The 17,680-nt window shown below is 43.4% G+C and overlaps 1 protein-coding gene across 1 annotated transcript; it reads right to left on the bottom strand.

The window, feature by feature from the left end:
* Window positions 1-7,433: 7,433 nt before the first annotated feature.
* SERTAD4 (SERTA domain containing 4) lies at window positions 7,434-15,162 on the bottom strand. Its single transcript, XM_015586119.2, has 4 exons — window positions 14,826-15,162; window positions 13,274-13,465; window positions 11,934-12,049; window positions 7,434-9,953 (listed from the first exon to the last, which is right to left on the bottom strand). The coding sequence occupies exons 2-4, from the start codon at window positions 13,446-13,448 to the stop codon at window positions 9,198-9,200; spliced, it is 1,047 nt and encodes a 348-aa protein (XP_015441605.1). The 5' UTR covers window positions 13,449-13,465; window positions 14,826-15,162; the 3' UTR covers window positions 7,434-9,197.
* Window positions 15,163-17,680: the final 2,518 nt, after the last annotated feature.

Below are 17,680 nucleotides of genomic sequence, written 5' to 3'. Positions count from 1 at the left end.
ATCACGGAAGAGAAGTCGCGCAGTCAGAAGCCTCAGACACGCGCGCTTGTGTCGGAGGAATGTGCACTTGACCTCAGCCGGTGATGGCGAAGGACAATCTTCAAGGCCCTAAACCGCGGGGCTCGGTGGCCACTTACACGGCGAGGCTCTGGGTGGGTCAGGGTCTGCGTGCGCAGTAAAAGCTCCCCAGGGGCCTCTGCGGTGCAACCAGAGTTGAGAACCTACGATTCCTTCCCCTTTTTCGGCGAAGGAATAAACAAAGAGGCATTGGTGGGGACGGAGGGGACCCTGGTGGGTCTCCTCCTGTCTGCAGGTGGCCCCTTCACACCACACTGCATGTCCATGGACACAGTCACATGCGCGGCCCTGTACACACGCACGCACACTGAGGTACCCACACTCACGCGTCCACACACACTCCCACTCACGCTGTCACTGACACACCCACACCCACTGTTTTCTTCAGGCAAGCCCGGCGGCCGGGACCCGGGTAGATCCCGGGTCCACGCGGACGCCAGCGGTGGAGCAGGCCCCGCCACTCCGACAGACGCGGGCCGGGCGGCCCCGGCGCGGGTGACAGTGCAGCTCCTCCGAGCCCCGGGCGCTCCGCAGAGCCCCCGCCGGGCCGCGCCGCGCTCGCTCCGGCTCTTTGTTATGCTAATTCCCTTTCCCAGCTGGTGCCAGCTGCCTGCACAATGAGCGCCCCGAGCCCTCGCCAGCCTTCGCCAGCCAGGGAGTGGGGGCAGGGCGGAGGGGGGCGCTCCGCGCCCACTGCGGGGGGATCCCAAGCCTGGCCCAGCCCGGTGGGGTGGCGAGCCGCCCAATAAGCAGCCTTCCTCCCGTCCTCCCCTCCCCCATGCTCGCAGGGCCGCGCCCCTCCGGGCCTGCAGGGCATCCACTGATTCATTCCAGTCGCCCCGGCTGCCCGCCCTCCAGGTGCCAGGGCTTGATGAAAAGTAAAAGGCTCCTTGGCGGCTCCGGCGCAGTGCGGATGAAAGAGAAGCAGCCGCCTCCCAGACCACACAGCTAATCCTCCCATAAACCTCGAGCAAATAAGGGAAGAGGAAGAACAGGCCCGCTACAGATGTGGAGTGCAGCCTCCGGGGATCCCCAAATTAAAACTCGTACAGGAGAAGCACTTGGACCACCACCAAATGACACTAATTGGGTTATGGGACCATAATCTTGGCTCATATGAAGAAAAAAAAAACAAAAACCCCAACAGTTGTAGTCACAGCTGCAAGGACTGTCTTCATAAAAAGAGGGGGTGGGGGGAGGAAAGTCCGCTATTTTATTACCCATAAATGAGTGAGAAGAGGGTTCTCGGATCTCCCGCCTGCGTGGGGCAGGCAGGATGGTTGCTTGAAGGGAAGGACAATCTCGTGCCAGGAGGAGCAGCGCTGTGCCTGGCTGGCTCGGGATGTGGAGCTACTGGGCTCACGGGGGTGGGAGTGGGAGAGGGTGGTAACTGAACCGAGACACCACGGGGAGCATGGCCTATCTGGAGGAATGCATTTCAGACAATAGGTTAGCAGACACATGCAGAAAATCATCCTTCTGGACAGGAAAACCCAGAGCCTTATTCTTTAAGAAACATCCAGAACCAATTTCTCAGTTTCGGGGGAGGGGAGGAGAGAAGAGAAAAAAAAAAAAAAGCATTCTGGGGAAAGAAAGCAAGGGATGGTGTGTAGAAAATATAAGTGACAATCTTCAGAAAGCTCACCATTGTTAGAATCACAAATGTCAGGGCCAGGATTGACCAATTTTCGAGGCCCTTTGGAGTGCAGCCTCATCATCTGACAGATAGAAAACTAAGACCCAAAGAAGTTAAGGGGCTTGTTGGTAGTTAATCAGCTAGTGGATGGGAGCGCTGGGCAAGAACCTGCTCCTAACACCTAAGCAGTGCTCTCAGTTTTAATTTGGTTATAATTTTGTAGTTAAGTAACAGCATTCATTTGACTGGAAACTGATACAATAAAGCATAGGAAAATAAGCAAAAAGTTAGAAAATGTAGAATGATTGAATTAAACCTTGTCGGATCTATAATGAGATTTTGAGTTGAAAATCAATCAATTCTTACAAAGGCCATCTCAGAGTTCTTCCTAGCTTGTATCTATTTATTCATCCATTACAACGCCAAGATGAATAGATGACCCCAGGATTTCTTTATGGGTCCTTTCTGTGCAGGGACTAATACTGTTTCCAGACAGAATGATGCCCTCCATCCCTCACGTCCCTTGTACATTAAGTCAGTTTGGCTAAAACCAGCTAGGTTAAGGCTGGACTGGTTGAGAATTCTAACTGATCATCCTTACTGGTTGGAATCCTACCAATCAGAAAATAAAAAATCAGATCCAGCTGCTGAAGTTTCCTAACATGAAGACGAGGGCCTGGAGATGGCCTGCCTGGATCTCCCTGGGCAGGCTGAGATGTCCTGGCCTCGCTCAGCTGGCTCGTACAGCAACTGTTGGTGCCAATTAAGAGATCCTAGAGCCTCTTAGGGTAGGAGGAGAACCCGTTCCAAGTAAGTCCTGGAACCATCATGGCACAACACTGCGTTTTCTTCCATTACACTCTGGTGCCTATTTCTCATTCTCAAACCATATGGTTCAGTTTTGTTCTCATTTCAGACCTACCCATTAGCATCACTACAGGTATACCGCGTCTTATGGAAAAATACATACTCTTGAAAACTTGAGAGACATGGAAATGAAAAATTTTAAGTGGAATCCTATTTTGAAGCCATCAGTTTGGCTCTAAATTTAAAGAGAACAAAGAAATGGATGTGATTTTGCAGTAGGGAGAACCACACCTAATTTGATCAGCTTTTTGAACTTAGGTCTTATATGTGGAAACCATATTGTAGTTATTTTATGATAGGCCATGTCCTCAAATTTATGATTATACAGAAAATTTACTTTGGCCTCCTTTATTATATATAGGAACACTAGGAATCATGTTTGCTCTGAATTTATTTACTCAATTCTGTACTTTTTCTGAGTGAAAACTAGATTTAAGAGAATCATTCAGTACAGTAATTGAATAAACTTGAACTTTGGCAAATCCTGGGGATGAGTCAGAGTTTAGCAGTTTTAATCTTGTAAGGGACACCTCTTATTCCATTCACATAGCCAATGTTCTGAAAGATTCTATCTACAAAATAAACTGTATTTATTAAGGATAATGCCTTCATTTTCTCAATCAGCATTTCTCTTCAGTTTGTGCTGTTAACCCAGAACTGATTTAATTCCAGCCGAAGGTAAAGAAATCCGACATGGGTTAGCTTGTACACTTGCTTTCAGGAAATTTTGCTTTCCAGTAAGTTTTTTGAAATATGAAAAGTACCTCTGGGGCATCAATGACTACATTCACAGCTGTCTAAGGGTCTTGGGCCCCCAGGTTTGACCACATTCCCCTATTTAATCTCGTGCTTGCCGTACACAATCCAGGAGGCTGAACACTCCCCACAAAAAGGACTCTCTGGTACTGCCAGGTCCAGCCTTCAGGGTGTCCAGGGAGAGCAGTGAAATCTTAACGAATCACTGTTATCACACAACCATAATGTGCACCCAGGGGGAGTCACCTTCCCGATAATCCTGACGACCTCACGAGGTGGGTACAGAATGCCGCCCCATTTTATAGCCAAGGAAACTGAGGCACTGAGAGGTAAAGTGGCTTGCTGGTCAAGGCCAAGGTTGTACAGCTACAGTTGCAAAGCTGGAATTTTTGTCTAGCCGGCGCGCCTCCAAATCCCACACTCTAACGTCTGCAACATTCATGAGAAAACCACGATCACTGTGCCTGAGCTGAAAAGGAGAGACGTGTCGTGGGCTAATGCCTATACGTAGTCACAGAGATATTTTGGTGGGTTCATTGGAAAGCGCAGCGTCTAAGGGCTTGGAGAACAACAGTGAGAAACCCTTCCAGCTCCCAGAAAGAGCAGACAAGACATTTCTCTCTTCCTGCAAAAACATAAAGGAAACCCTTTAGCCCCTGAAATGTTTGTCTTCATAAACAGGTTTGACCAAAAAAAAAAAAAAAAAAAAAAGTCTTTCCTTTTTAATCTTTAGATTTTTTTCTTAAATAAAGTGAATTTACACTACAATGCATGTGGAACACTGTATTTCTTAAACTTCTTCCGCTCTACTCCATCAGAAATCCTTTTGCCGAAACCATTTGCCTGGTAGCCTGTCATTCTCCGCCTTTTCCTTATCATGCACTCAACGGTTTTGTGAGTTTTGAGGATGAGTGCTGAGTGCCTGAGTGCTGTGCCAGGTGCATTTCAGAGAGATCTGCCCACTTCTTGATTAGCAATACACAAGAGCTATGTCATATCTGAGCTTAGCTCATTGTAATTGCTCAGGAGGCATCTGCAGAAAACCACCATTTCTAGAAGGCTCTGGGCTGGATTCCCGTGTGAGCTGACCAATCAGAGAGGGCAGAGGAGGATCACAGGCCTGATGCCTGGACTCAGCTGCTGCCAGGGAATTACCTGGATGGTGGCAGTGCCTGCTGAAGGCCATGCTCCTCCCCCGCCAAGTTCAGTTATTTGCCCACTCTCTTGGGATCTTGGCAGGATGCAAGATCACAACTTATGTTTCCTCAAGTTCTTTTCTATGTGTGTTCTCCCCCACCCAAGATATGGCATTTTATAAGATTTTATAAATTTAAATCAAGGGAACAGTTATAAAAATGGGGTTAGACACATGGAAAATTTCATGAGAAATGACTCATTCATCTCCATACATTCTATCAGTTTCACTATGGTCAAAGGCAGGTGTTTCCAGGCTATGAATAAGTAGTTTGCATTTTCAAAATTAACAAATTGGACCAACACCCAGGGAAAAAAAAACAACCATAGACAGCCCACCAGAGAACTGTTTACCAAAGACGATGAAGCTCATGGCGATGGTTTGCAAACAGCAGCAGACTAGCTTGTGTAAATTCCCTTCGTTTAGTCATAGTTCTTCAGCCTGTCACAGATACTGAAGGGAAATGCAGAAACAGGAAATTACAGACTATTTTAAACAGCATGTTTTATTAAACTCACTTGCTGATGCACTTTATGGCAGGATGTGAGATTCAAGTGTTCATAACTTACATCTTTGCAAGTGCTTTTCCTAAGTGAGTTCTCCCAGTTAAAATAAGGCATGTACCCAGGGCTGAGAACAATCTCTAAACTAGTAATTGTTTGACCTCAGGTCATGTAGCTATAACACATAAAATGGAGAAGTTTTCGCCATGTAAAGAGAACATACCTCGCTTATGCACTATAACTCTGAGGAAGCAAAGGAGGCATCGTGTAATAACTTAAAAGACCCTTAACGCATTTATTTTAAACCACAAAATTAAAACACAGCAAGCTTAAAATGAATTACCAGAAACCATCCACTGTCTCTTTTATTATTTAAACAGTGATCTTATTCTTCTTGTTATGGGACAGTTCTGCACCCAGTTTAAACCATCATCGCTAATGCCATGCAGAATCCTTGCTTTTGAAATTGGCAAGGCTATGACAACTATGAATGAAATGACTTCAAATTTAAAGGGCTGTCATAAAAATGGATTTGTACAACTAATTATTTTCAAAAACGTTTTCTGCTCACAATTTGTTTGAGGGATATAAAAGCCTAGCTGAACCACAAGAGTCCTTATATCCTTGTCTGGTATTTATCGTGAGGGTGACATTTCTTCTGCAATGCCCATTTTTCTGCAAGTGGTTCTTGGCTCTCCTCTTGATACACAGAAAAGTAATCAAGTGGAGCTGAAACACAAGTTCACGGTTAGAGAGGTGGGTAGCCATGCTTTGACGAAGTTACATCTACGAGCTCAAAAAATATCTTCATTCACTTGCTTCAGCATTTATTCAACAAAGTAGCTTGTAAAAAGGTCTAAATTCCTATTGTCTTAAAAGATCATGCTAGAGACACTTTATCCTAATGATGGGTTGGTTGTCAAATAGTCACTTCCACCGGTTTTGAATTTTTATCCCTTCCTCCTAGGTCCCTATCCCTGCAATTTTGTCCCCAAGTCCCCTTCAAAGTGAAGTATAGGAAAACAGGGTTTTAAGAGTGGAAGCATATGAAGATGATTACCTTTTGGCCCTTTAAAAATACCTTCACAGACCATCTTCCCCATCGCCTACTTTTAGAGAGGAAGGACCAGAGACAAAGGTTAATGATTTGGTTAATGAAATGCACCTAGATGCCCAGGGGAGTAGCAATTAAAGGCACTCTTGGGGAGCTGGGCCATTTTCTTAAATGAAGATTTCCCCTATTTAACTTTTAAAAGTCTGGATTCTGCCACATCAGGTTTTCCTTAAAGCTGAGCACAGCAGTGAGAAAAAGTTGCTACTTTCAGGTGGGTAGACAGCAGTGTGGCATGGAGGATGTCTCAGCTTTTCCAGTCTCTGAGGATATAACTATAGAATTCAGTTAATAGATTTAACTTACTACCGAGGGGGGTGCCTCAGCCACTCTGGAGAAATCTAACATCTCCTGAATAGCAACAATGATGCAGGCACAGGTGAGGCCCTAATGCTCTGATACCAAAAACAGAAGTCTTTTTTGTTATTTAGATGGATGTTTAGGGATTATTTTTTGATGACGAAAATGTATTCCTTTTAGTATGCTGGAAATGTCCTAGAAACAAAAACTTGATGACTAAAAATTACAAATTCTAATGAAGCTGGATCCGAAGGCACCACTCCTCCTGCAGAGGCTCTAGTGGGTTCTACTGAGCAGAGGCGTGAGCCAGCAGCTCAGGTGAGTGCTGCGGAAAATCACCAACTTCGTCATTTACAGATTTGGCCGTCAAGAAAAACATCTGGTAACACTGCAGCTTTTAAAAAGCAAAAGGATAAATCCTTTCTTTCATATTTAAATTTCCATGATGCATTACACTCATGCTCAGAATGCTACATTTGACAAATTAATTAGCTTCCAACTAGCTTTCCTCTTTTAGCAAATAAAATATTAGCCTCTAAGAATAACATTAGCACAGAATTTATGGAATACTACTAGCAATAATTTGTAGCTGTTTTAACCATTTACATATGGGTCATCTTCTCGATAATTTGACATTTCCTAAAGGAATCAAGTAGGATTCAGCATTTACAACTTCATATTATGCTATTTTTCTTTTTCAGAAACTTTACGAAAACTAAAATCTTGAGATTCTTTAAGATAAACCTTATCTATCACCAACTACACCATTTATTAACATTATGCTCTTAATCCACAGAAATCTAAACCTACAAACTAGGACCATTCTAAAACACCTATCAGATTGACCTCTTCGAGTACTTTTTAATTTTGAAAATGCCTATATGGTCACTGCCCACTACAGTGTCTAGACGTTTTGAGTTTTTTTTTTTAAAGGAGAAAGGGCTTTGGAAAAGAGAAGCATAGCCAATAATCATTAAAATAAGAAAATCTTCATGAGTTTTGATCATTTTAATAAATATATATCAAGAAAACCTCACTTTATTACAACAACACGTTCATATACAAGCATCTATCATCTAAGTTTTCAACATCAAATGTTTATCAAATATTGAAAATAAAGGACAAAACCTTACTAGACTATTTAGCCATAACACAAGAACATGTTTTAAAAATTGGTCCTTGTGGACATTGTCCAAATGATGATCCTACTCATACACTGTATGAATGAGACCTATATTTAATATTAATAGCAATAATAAAAAAAGCTTTATCTTGGAGAAACTGGGAGGACTTACTTATTTCCTCCATTGAGCATTTGGTTCCTATGAAGTACTGTTTAAGGAGGCCCAAGCCAATTAGTAACCTTGGAAATTGGAACACGGCTTAGCAGGAGGAGTTGGCTGGAGTGGAAGGCCAAAGGGGCACTTGGAACCCTCTTGCAAATATACAAATTAAAGAAATTACTGAGAAAAATGTTGACCAAATACATACTAGCTATTGCCGAATGAGTCCCATTTCTCCAAAATAACTTTCCCAAACCTAAAATCTTTACATTCTTTAAGATAAAACCTTATTGATCACCACATCATTTATTAACATTGTGCTTCTTAATCAACAGCAAAAGTCATATATAAAAAACCACATGCTTTTATAATCTAAACGAGTGAAATGATGCAAAACAGATTAAAATATAATGCATGCCACTGGTTCATGAACTTCATTGGACAAGAAAACCAAACCAAACAAAACGACCCAAAACCCAAAAAACCCAAACCCCAGCAACGGACCGTTGCCATAGAAAAGCTCGAGCAGCTAGCGCTGGTTTCCAACAGCTCTCTCTATTGTTTCCTCCATCCCTTTCTAAAAATGCCAAATTCAAAAGCAATTGGGCATCAAAAATAAAGGAAGAATAGAGATGTCGAATCAAAAGTTGAACGCAATAGTTCGAAGTCAACGGTTTCCAAACAATATTGATCCACCCTGTGTTTTTTTTTTTTTTTCCTGTTTGTTAAATCCCTGCTGTAACTCTGATTTATCCTTAATTTTCACCTCGGCAAAAATTAAGATAAAGTAAGGCACCAAAAATCGCCCTGTATAACACGTCTCTGAAAGCCTCACCACCCATCCCAGGCAAGAGGAAACCTGCAGGGAGTGCTCTCTACGCATAGCGCTTGATTGCCGCCCCTAGACAGGTGTGTCTCATCTACGATACGTCCTATTTTCATCTGTCACACAAGACTGTTAAATACAAACACTTAACAGCCCCATGAAGCCATTTCACCTAGCTCCCTGTCTTCAGTCTTTTACTCGGAAAAAAAAATACTGTGTCATATAGACGAAGCAGACATCCTTCGCTGGTTATATTGATCTGTTTACCAAATAACTACCTAATTAATTGGCAAACATTGAAATTTCTTAGCTAGAGACAGGCTCCTTGGGGGTAATGGAAATATCACGAGGGCACACTGTCCCCCCAGACTAATCTACTGTTCTTTTCTGTAAGAAAACTAAGATAGACTTTTAAGCATTAAGTCAACTGTTTTCTTGGTAAAATCGCCACATTCATAAGGAGCTTGCTGATGCCTACCATACAGATGTTTTATGCAGTCTGCTCTCCAGGCATTAAAACGACACGGCATGTTCATGTATCAGTCGTACAAAACTAGAAAATCCATTCAAAATAAAATTTATGAGAGCTAATTGATCATGCTGTGCATGCTTCAAAGTTTCGGTGAAAAGATGGCTCATATTCTACTTCCTTTTGCCGCAGCACAGTTTGTTACTTGGTGAAGGCTCCTTTTTCCTTAAGGACTTTTTCCAAGACTCGCTTACATTGTTTTTTTCATTATATCCAGTCTCAAAATAATCATAAAATTGGCCTTTGCACTCAAAAGCAAGGTCATTTCCCACAGGTTCATGGCTTAGTGGGCCACCATCCCTGTTGGTATCATTATTTGCTTTCTCATCATTTAATTTGGCCTTTTCCTGAACACCAAAGGACCTGACATTAGTGACAAAGATTTCGTTGGCAGGTATCTGGCCATCACTCTTGTAAATAGGTGCACTGCCCACATCAAAATCCACCTGGTGGGAACAACTGGGTAAAGGCAGAGGGGGAGAGGAAGAGGAAGGTGAGGAGGAAGAGGCGCCAGTGGTGGAGGCACTTCCAACATTGGCATTGACAGAAAGGGGTAAATTTAAGTAGTGACCACCACATTCCTGGTAAAAGCAGCAGGCATGAAACTTTTCACACTCCTCTTTGGCCATCCGTGGTCGTTTTCGGTAAGGACAGTCTTGAGCCATAAACCACTCTTGGGCAGAGGTGCCATTGAAAGAGCAGGTAGGAAAGCACCAGTTATTCTGCATGATAATTTCTCCATGGATCCTTTTCATCAAATTGTTTATAAGGACAGATCTTCGGAGGTACACTTCCGGATCATCGATAAACTTTAGCTTTTCTAAGGACATATAAAGGATGTGGGCTCGTTCCTCAAAAATTGAGATAGTCTAAAAACCAAAAAAGGAAGAAAAAGCTTAGGAAATGGACCACATAAGAATATCATCACAGCATATTTTTCTCTTGGTAGTTTCTGGATCTGGGCATGTTGCGATCCTGTTTTCCCCAGGCTCATTTAGAGATGCTGTCCCCATTGCTACTAATGCCCCCGCTTCCTGCATCGCTGGCGTGGTCAAGCACCAGGGAATCCAGCCATGACAGAACTCAGCAGCGACAGGTCAGGTTGTTGGCTCTTTTATGGAGCAGCGAGGGGGCTGTGAAACACGCAACACTACAGAAGTCAGGAGAGCAGTTTCTCTGGCGGGCAGAGAGGTAGTGACTAGAAGCGGGCACAACCAGAGGGCTGGGTTCTGGTTATGTTGCTTCTTGATCTGGATGTGACATAGCAACTTTCACTTTGTGAAATTCATCAAACTGTTCTCTTATGATACCTGTGCTTTCACGTGTATGTATACGAATACACACTTACACACTCATTGAGATATTTTTTAAAAGATCCCAGGTGCTGTACAACTGAAACTAATATATTATTGTATGCCAACTATAACTGAAAAAAAGTTCATGGAATTGGACAACGTAAATATGCGCAACTAATTGTCTATTACATTTCAATAAAGCTGCAAATAAAAAAAGATCCCAAGAGGCAAGTCATCACAGATATACCTCAAAACCTGGCCTTGCCACCATCAAAGGAGCATGAGAACTGGCTTGTAACGCTGTCCCTCTTTTCATCCTCTGGGTTTTATATACTTACCAATTATCTTTGCTCAATAGAGGGACAATGATAAGGAATGAGGCTCAGAACCTGAAAATATCTGTCAGTTGAAGGGCCAAAGGAAGTGTCCTTCTGGGGTCAGGCAGGAGAAAAGATGCAGAGAGGGAATGAGAGGACTCACTCCTGAGCTGGGTGATACCATCACGGGGTGATGGTTGGTACAAATCCAGCGGCGATTGGAAAACTGCTACAATCACAACACAGAAACTAAAAAAGAAATAAATTGCTTGTCTCCTGGGGCCAGCTCTTCCAGCTCATAAGAAAGCCAACTGGTAGCATGACCCAAGGGGCTGTGAACTAAACCAGCATAGGCTGACCAAAAGCAGGAACTACACACGTAGGGGAAAAGCCCAGCACCTGCCAATGCATGTCAATGTCTTTATGAGCAGGGTCAAAGTGACTTCTAAAGGACGGGGGTGGGGTGGGGGTAAGAGGGAAACAGACAGACAGAAAGACGAATCAAAAGCTAAAAATTCTCTCTGCATATCAGACAACTATGGTCTGGCTTGCTTAAATCAGCAATTTTTTGAAGGAAGATAACCATAAGGAAAAAGAACTGGTATTTGAAAAGCTTGGATGGCCAGTTTCAAACTTCTACATACTTATCCAATCCTGTTATTTTTCTTCTAATACATGCAAAAAAAGTTAGCTTTGGACCTTTCTCGGGAATGAATGATATATTTTAACAAACCGAACACATGTAATGAATGTTTCTGCTTTCATGTACACATTCAAGGGAGCCCACCGCTAAGGGTGCTTACCCAGGGCCGTAAAGAGCCCTGGGTAAGCACCCCCATGGGGGCTCACACAGAAGGGGCACGGCCCACGGGAGCTGGAGCTCGGAGTGGGGAGCACATCAGGGAAGAGCAGGTATATTTTGGCACACACAGATCCCTGGAATAACCACAACTCTTCAAACGACTTGAGAAAAACGAAATCATTTGTAAAAAAGACATTCCTTGGATTATATAATTTTGTTATTTCTGGGTAGAAGAGCTCTTGCTGGCTCTTTCTTCAACTCCTTGTAAAAAATAACACAGGATCCAAAAAAGTGACAACGACTAATATGGCTCTGATGAGAAGTGGCTCATTTTCATTGCTCGGATGGAACAATTTAATTTTTGGAAATGGATCGAGCAACTGTTACTAATATCTCAAACTCGTAATAAAAATAACGACTATTAAAAAAACGTACTTTATGGTTACAGCCGCTGAGTGGTGGGTGAATATCCTCTTCTTCCACATACTTCCTCTTAAAGTGTGTGATCTTGGACGTTGTTATAGGATTTGAAATTCCCCTGTAATGTGATCCTGTGGTAATAAATCAGATATGACAAATGACATGCGGTTGGCCAGAGGTTTTCCAAACAAAATACTTTCCTTTCTTTTCTTTCTAGAAGATAACTGGGTTACGTATTTGTCTGTATATGTGGTGATTAAAAATAAACATTTGTCTTAACAGTCGCTATCATAAGGAATCCTGTGACCCAGGCCAGGCAAGGATTTCTAGACAATTATAGAAAAAAAAATGACATATTTCAGCATTTACTAAATACTCAGATCCTTAATTCTATGCATAGGCAAACAGCAAAATTTATAAAGGGGAGGAGAGTAACAACTCTGAAATAATATTAGTATTTATTCAAATTGTTTAATCAAATTCATGATATCATAATACCACTGTTCAAATGTACACATATTAAACTGTAAGCATTAATAATCAAACAAGTTTAAAATATTATTGGCTCTAGGTGAGGAAACAAATGGTTGTACACTGGAGTTATGATATTCCTTCTTTCTAAATATGAAATTCAAAATTTTAGATTAAAATATTAGGTAACCAAAGTTATTTCTGCTCTCAAAAATGTACAGTGTCGACCGTGAATTCAAGTAGGGTCTAACTTTTAAAGACCACAGCGTTTAATCCTTTTTAGAAAAACAATTCAAGAGTACTTATTTTACGTGGTAGTTTTTTTCTTTTTTTTTGATAGTCAGTACTACACAAATATCCAAAGGAACTCACCTTAAAATATAATAAAGAATCAGAGAGAACATATTTGTTTTTTTCTGAGCTTTGAAAAATTTCCCCCTATAATACCAAAGCCAATTGTGTGCTTAATAAAAAGAAGAGACAGAGAGCTGCTGGCCCAGAGTGCGGATTCCTATTTGTCTCATGGGATGAAAATTCTGTTGTCGAGCCCACTAGGGCTGTGTAGCTGTGACAGAACCATGCAGTTCCACAGGGTAGAAAACCAAAGCCCAAACTGAGAGTTTCAAAATCTGGTTTGGTTCTCTCAAAAATATAGACGCATGACTTATACCCGAAGCAGCAGCACATGGCCAAACTCAGATCTGAATGCAATTTAAATATCACCTCTGGTCCTCTCTCCCTGGAGCCCTGGGCTCACTTAGCGAGGGGCACAGGCAGCCTGGGAAGTCCCTGGAGCCAGGCTCGGCTCAGAGGGGCACACCAGACACCACTGCCTCCCACCAGTCTGGCTTCAGAGAGTGGCAGGGGAAGGTCAAGAGCGGTACCTGCCAACGGGGGGCCGGCTCCTCGGTCTCCCTGCAGAGGAGCCTGGGCTGGCCCTGGGGGGCTCGGGCCTCCATAGCTGTCGGCCTCCCATAGTGTCTGGTACCCTGCAATTTCAGCAGCTCCTTCCGAGACAATGGGCTCGCAGAATCTATTCATGGACAGAACCAGAGTCATCTCTGACAGCCTCAGATCTGAAAAAACAGAGAACAGCCCCAATCAAGAGCAAGCCAGCGGATGGGTGGCCTTGGCAGCTCCATCGTTTCGCTTCAGGAAACTTTTACTTCTTGGTCCTCCCCTTCACCCTGAAACATTTTATTATTTTTCCAAAAAAAAAAAAAAAAAAAAACCTCAGCAAACTCTCTTGCTATTAGCTCAGCCTCTGTGTTCAGCAATCTGCATTTCATGGGCGGATCTTTAAAATCCCATTTCTTATTGTTCTCAGATCCCCCCCAGCCTTCCTCTAGACAGCTGCTTTGCCTCCTAAACACATTTTCCTCCTGACCTTCCCTCAGAAAATGTACTGCCAGGAGGCAAGGCCAAAACCCTTGCACTTCCTTTCTATTAATAAGGCGAAATCAATTTTCTAGTCAATCCCCTGAGAGTCTCCTTTGATGAAATCCACTAATCAATCAAAAGACGAGGGTAGGGGGAGGCAGAACTCCCCCTCGGAATCCCTACTGATGCTCTCAGTTTCGGTCTGTTCTCTGCCCCCTCCTCCTCCCGCTTCCGGAGGGCCCGCTCCTCCACGACATTCTGGGGCTGCCTCTACTTTCTTCTCCCAAAGCGAAGCAGACAGAGACACACTTGGTAGTTGTTTCCACCAGCCCTGATCGGCCTGAACTGGATCTGCCTCCAGTCAAAACACTGAGAGATGAAGACAGAAAATTGGCTCCAGTTTCAAGCCGTGAGTTGCAGTCCCACAGGAGCCAAGCACAACATCAACGGAGCAGGCAGAATATTAAACAGGAGCCAGGGTTTCAGGGCCAGAGGCAGCCGGCAACTCTTTACTCTGCAAAGCCCAGACACAAGGCAGGAACTTTCCAAGAGGCAACACACCACTGCCCTTCTCTCCAGTTCACATCCTTCCCCAGGGCCTCCAGGGAGACGGGAAGCCTCTCTGCTCTGTGATGTACCCTGGGCTCCTCCATAAGTCAGGGTGGTGGTGGTGGGGAGCTTGGCCATGGGGGCTCAGTGTCCTCACTTGGTCCTAAGTAGGGCTCAAGATAGGGTCAAGAGTGAGTTCAAGGTAGAAGAGGGTCTGATGCTAAAGTAAAAAAGATTTAGGGGCCATAGGTCAATGGTGACAGGACAGACTCAGTGCCTTATTAAAACAGTGCCAGTTCCTTTAGGAGAGCCAAACCTCCACTATTCTCACTTTGCAGTTTAAAGAACTGTCATAAAGAATGATGTCAGGCCTGCTCTCTGCAGATTGACTGTCTTTCGAATATGCACTAAGGGTCTAGTTCTTGCTTTCTTCTCTAAATTAGGTAGCCTGTAATGTTTTGGAGAAAGGGTGACCCTTTCATTGTCTCGTAGGAGTCTATTACCTACATGTGATAACAAGGGTCCACTTCCGGGTAAAAGGAGGAAAGACACCAGGGGCAGGGGAAACAGCAGCTTCATTAAAGTGATAATGTCATTCTGGCTAACGCAGCAGCTCCTGGCAGCAATTCCTCCATCCTTCACTCAGTCTTCTCGTTGAGATCCTCAAGTCCATCCCAATCTCACTGAAGAATAAAGAAAGGCCTTCTGAAGACGGAGAAGGTGTCCGGGTCAGTGGCCGAAATGAAGAGCCAGCTGATTTAGGATTCTAAACCACCTGCCCCTTCTCTTTTCAAATGCCCTCCAAAGAGGCAGCAGTTAGGACTTATTAGAAAATCTTATTATGAGAAAGAGAGAAAAAAAAAAGAGGTTTAATTAATTCTCTAAAGAGAAATGGTGGGATATGTCACCAATTTTGCTCTTTGAGTCATCAACCAAAAAACTTAGACTACATTGATTTAACAAACTACGCCATTCTGTCTATCACCCCTCAAACTCGGCATCCAAACAAGGTATCAGACTTCACGATAATTTATTCCCTGGAAGACTCATGAAATGGTCCAAAAGGAAATTCTTAACCTATTCTACGACAACTGTATCAGGAAGCGCTATTGCCAGGAACACATGAAGTACAGCTTTTTTCTGCGTTAGTAGCTCTCTCTGTGACTGCAACAGTATTTTCCAGCTTCAGATTTATATTCCCTTTTGTGCTGGATTCTGGGAATAAGATCCAAGCTTTTTGCCTGTGTAGAACTTTTATTACATCTAAACCAAAGCAGGTTGACAAATCCATGCCCCTCAAGAAAGAAAAGCATTTGCAGGCCCCTAGCAGCAATTACCTTTGTTTAATAGGACATTATGTGGACCCTGTGCTGTTTTATGTTACTAAGAGTTTGTTTATATTTTAATGACTTATTGTTGTAGCTTTCCTGGCTGTTAAGGATTTCAGTGTTTCTATTTGTTATTATTGTTTTCAGCACATGAAATTCCATCATTACGCATTTGTATTTGAAGTACTGATCTTAATCCAATACTGAAACATGAATTTGAAAAATGGCAGAATTATTTATATCCTGGATTTTTTTCCTTTATGATACCTCATTTCAGTAAGTTTTTCTTTTCTGAATTGAAAACTTTTATACACAAAACCTTTACCTGGAGAGGCTGAGTTCCACAAATGATTTATGTTAAGTCTGAATAAAATATAAACGGGTTGGGATTATTTAGGAGAGTGGAGATTTTTCAATTGAGTCTTTCTAGTCTATTTAGAATTTACATCAGGAAGTTAACAAATTAAGAAGGCAAGTTTAACATTCTTGAAGAATTGAGCGTGCCGCGCTAAGCATCAGTTTCACATGACTCTTTACTTGTGTTACATGTTCAGATCCAAACTGTCATTATTCTCTGTATGATGAGATTTACATTATAATTCTGCTACTGAATTCAGAAGTTTAAATCCACAAATTTATGTGCTGTTAATATTAGATACAGTCACAAAGATGTACATTAATGGTAAAATTTTTTTCAGAGGTGAGTGAATTCAAGAGTGTTCAAGTGTGTTTTGTCTATATGTGAGTTTAAAAAATAAAAAATAAAAAGGTCCTAACCTTTTATCCTCAGGCTCCTGCATGTTTGTTTTGTCAGCCAAGTGGATATAGTGGAATGACACCTCAAGCATTCCCAGAAGGCTGATGGCTAAATGTCAAGCTTTTTCCAGCAAACGCTCACAGTAAAGTTACCAGGCATTTCTATACAATTTGTTTTTTCCAAATGAGTTGGGCTCGGTCTCTCCTAGGAGCCATTATGATGCTAATAGGAGTGGCTGGCACACAGAACAGGGTAGTTACAGATTCAGTGGCACCTTGAATTTAACAGGGGATCCTGGTCATTCTTTACTCATCCATGCCCCCACCTATCATTGGAAATTCGAGAACGTTATATTAGGAGCCTTATAGCAGTTAGAGGTCTTATTCCAATACTGAAAAGCAGGGAAGTAAAAGGCTGCTAATTTCAATGCACCTTTTCCTCTGCCAGTCTTAAATATCCGGCCCAGATGGAACCACGCCCCTGACCTCAACACCGTCCCTAATAAGATCTCAAGGGCTCAACCAGCTCATGGTGGTGGTGGTGAAGGGGCTGGATGAGCGGAATAAAATCCTTCAACCCTGCTAAATAGACAGATGTCGCTTTTTCTGCCAGTCCTTGCAGTACACCTGTCTGCTCTGGGAAGTACATTTCTCAGCTGTAGCTCCAAGAGGCCAAGAGCTTTAGGTCAGGTCCTGGTGCTGGGAATTCGGGTCCTGAACCTGAGGGGGTCAGGGGCGGCAGTGGGGGTGGTAGAGGTGCCCGAGTGTCCAAGCCCCGGTGCCCGGTCTCTATGCCAGGCCCAAGCCTGGGGTCCGAGGTTTTAGAGAACGGAAACCCCTGCAGGCTGGCAGCGCCACCAGGTCCTGGCGCGCATAACAGACACACCCCCGGGGGGTCCGTGCCGAAGCCTCTAAGCCCCTCTCTGGGGCAGCGAGCAGAGCTCTCCCTGCCCCTGGCCGCGGGAGAAAGTAAACAACACCCCAAGTGTCTGGGAACAAAGGCAAGTTGTCTTTCCATGGTGCCCGAGTCCTGCGCCTCTCCTGAAGAATAAGGGCTATTATTATTCTTTCTTTCTTCTTCTTCTTTTTTTTTTTTTTTAAACCAAGTTTCCTTCTAAGGGAAATAAACACCAAAGGTAGGATTCCAAGGAAATGACTCAGGGAAGTTGGCGAGGCTGCCCCCGGCCCCGCGCTCCAGCCAGCAGCCGATCCTGCCCGACCCTCCCTACCTCCCCGGCCCGCCAAGCCCACTCGGCGCCCGCGGGAGCGCCCTGCGCG

The sequence above is a fragment of the Pteropus alecto genome, unplaced genomic scaffold (assembly GCF_000325575.1).
Source record: "Pteropus alecto unplaced genomic scaffold, ASM32557v1 scaffold101, whole genome shotgun sequence".
NCBI lineage: Eukaryota > Metazoa > Chordata > Mammalia > Chiroptera > Pteropodidae > Pteropus > Pteropus alecto.
Note: the sequence above shows the minus strand (reverse complement) of the source record. Positions and strands in the feature narration are given on the sequence as shown.

What these genes read in the sequence shown, in the direction of transcription:
- SERTAD4 (XM_015586119.2), bottom strand. Translation starts at nt 13,448, where the DNA reads ATGACTCTGGTTCTGTCCATGAATAGATTCTGCGAGCCCATTGTCTCG. An exon ending in AGCCGGCCCCCCGTTGGCAG is followed by an intron (nt 12,050 to 13,273) that starts GTACCGCTCTTG and finishes TTATTACCACAG; the next exon opens with GATCACATTACAGGGGAATT. An exon ending in TCAGCGGCTGTAACCATAAA is followed by an intron (nt 9,954 to 11,933) that starts GTACGTTTTTTT and finishes TTTGGTTTTTAG; the next exon opens with ACTATCTCAATTTTTGAGGA.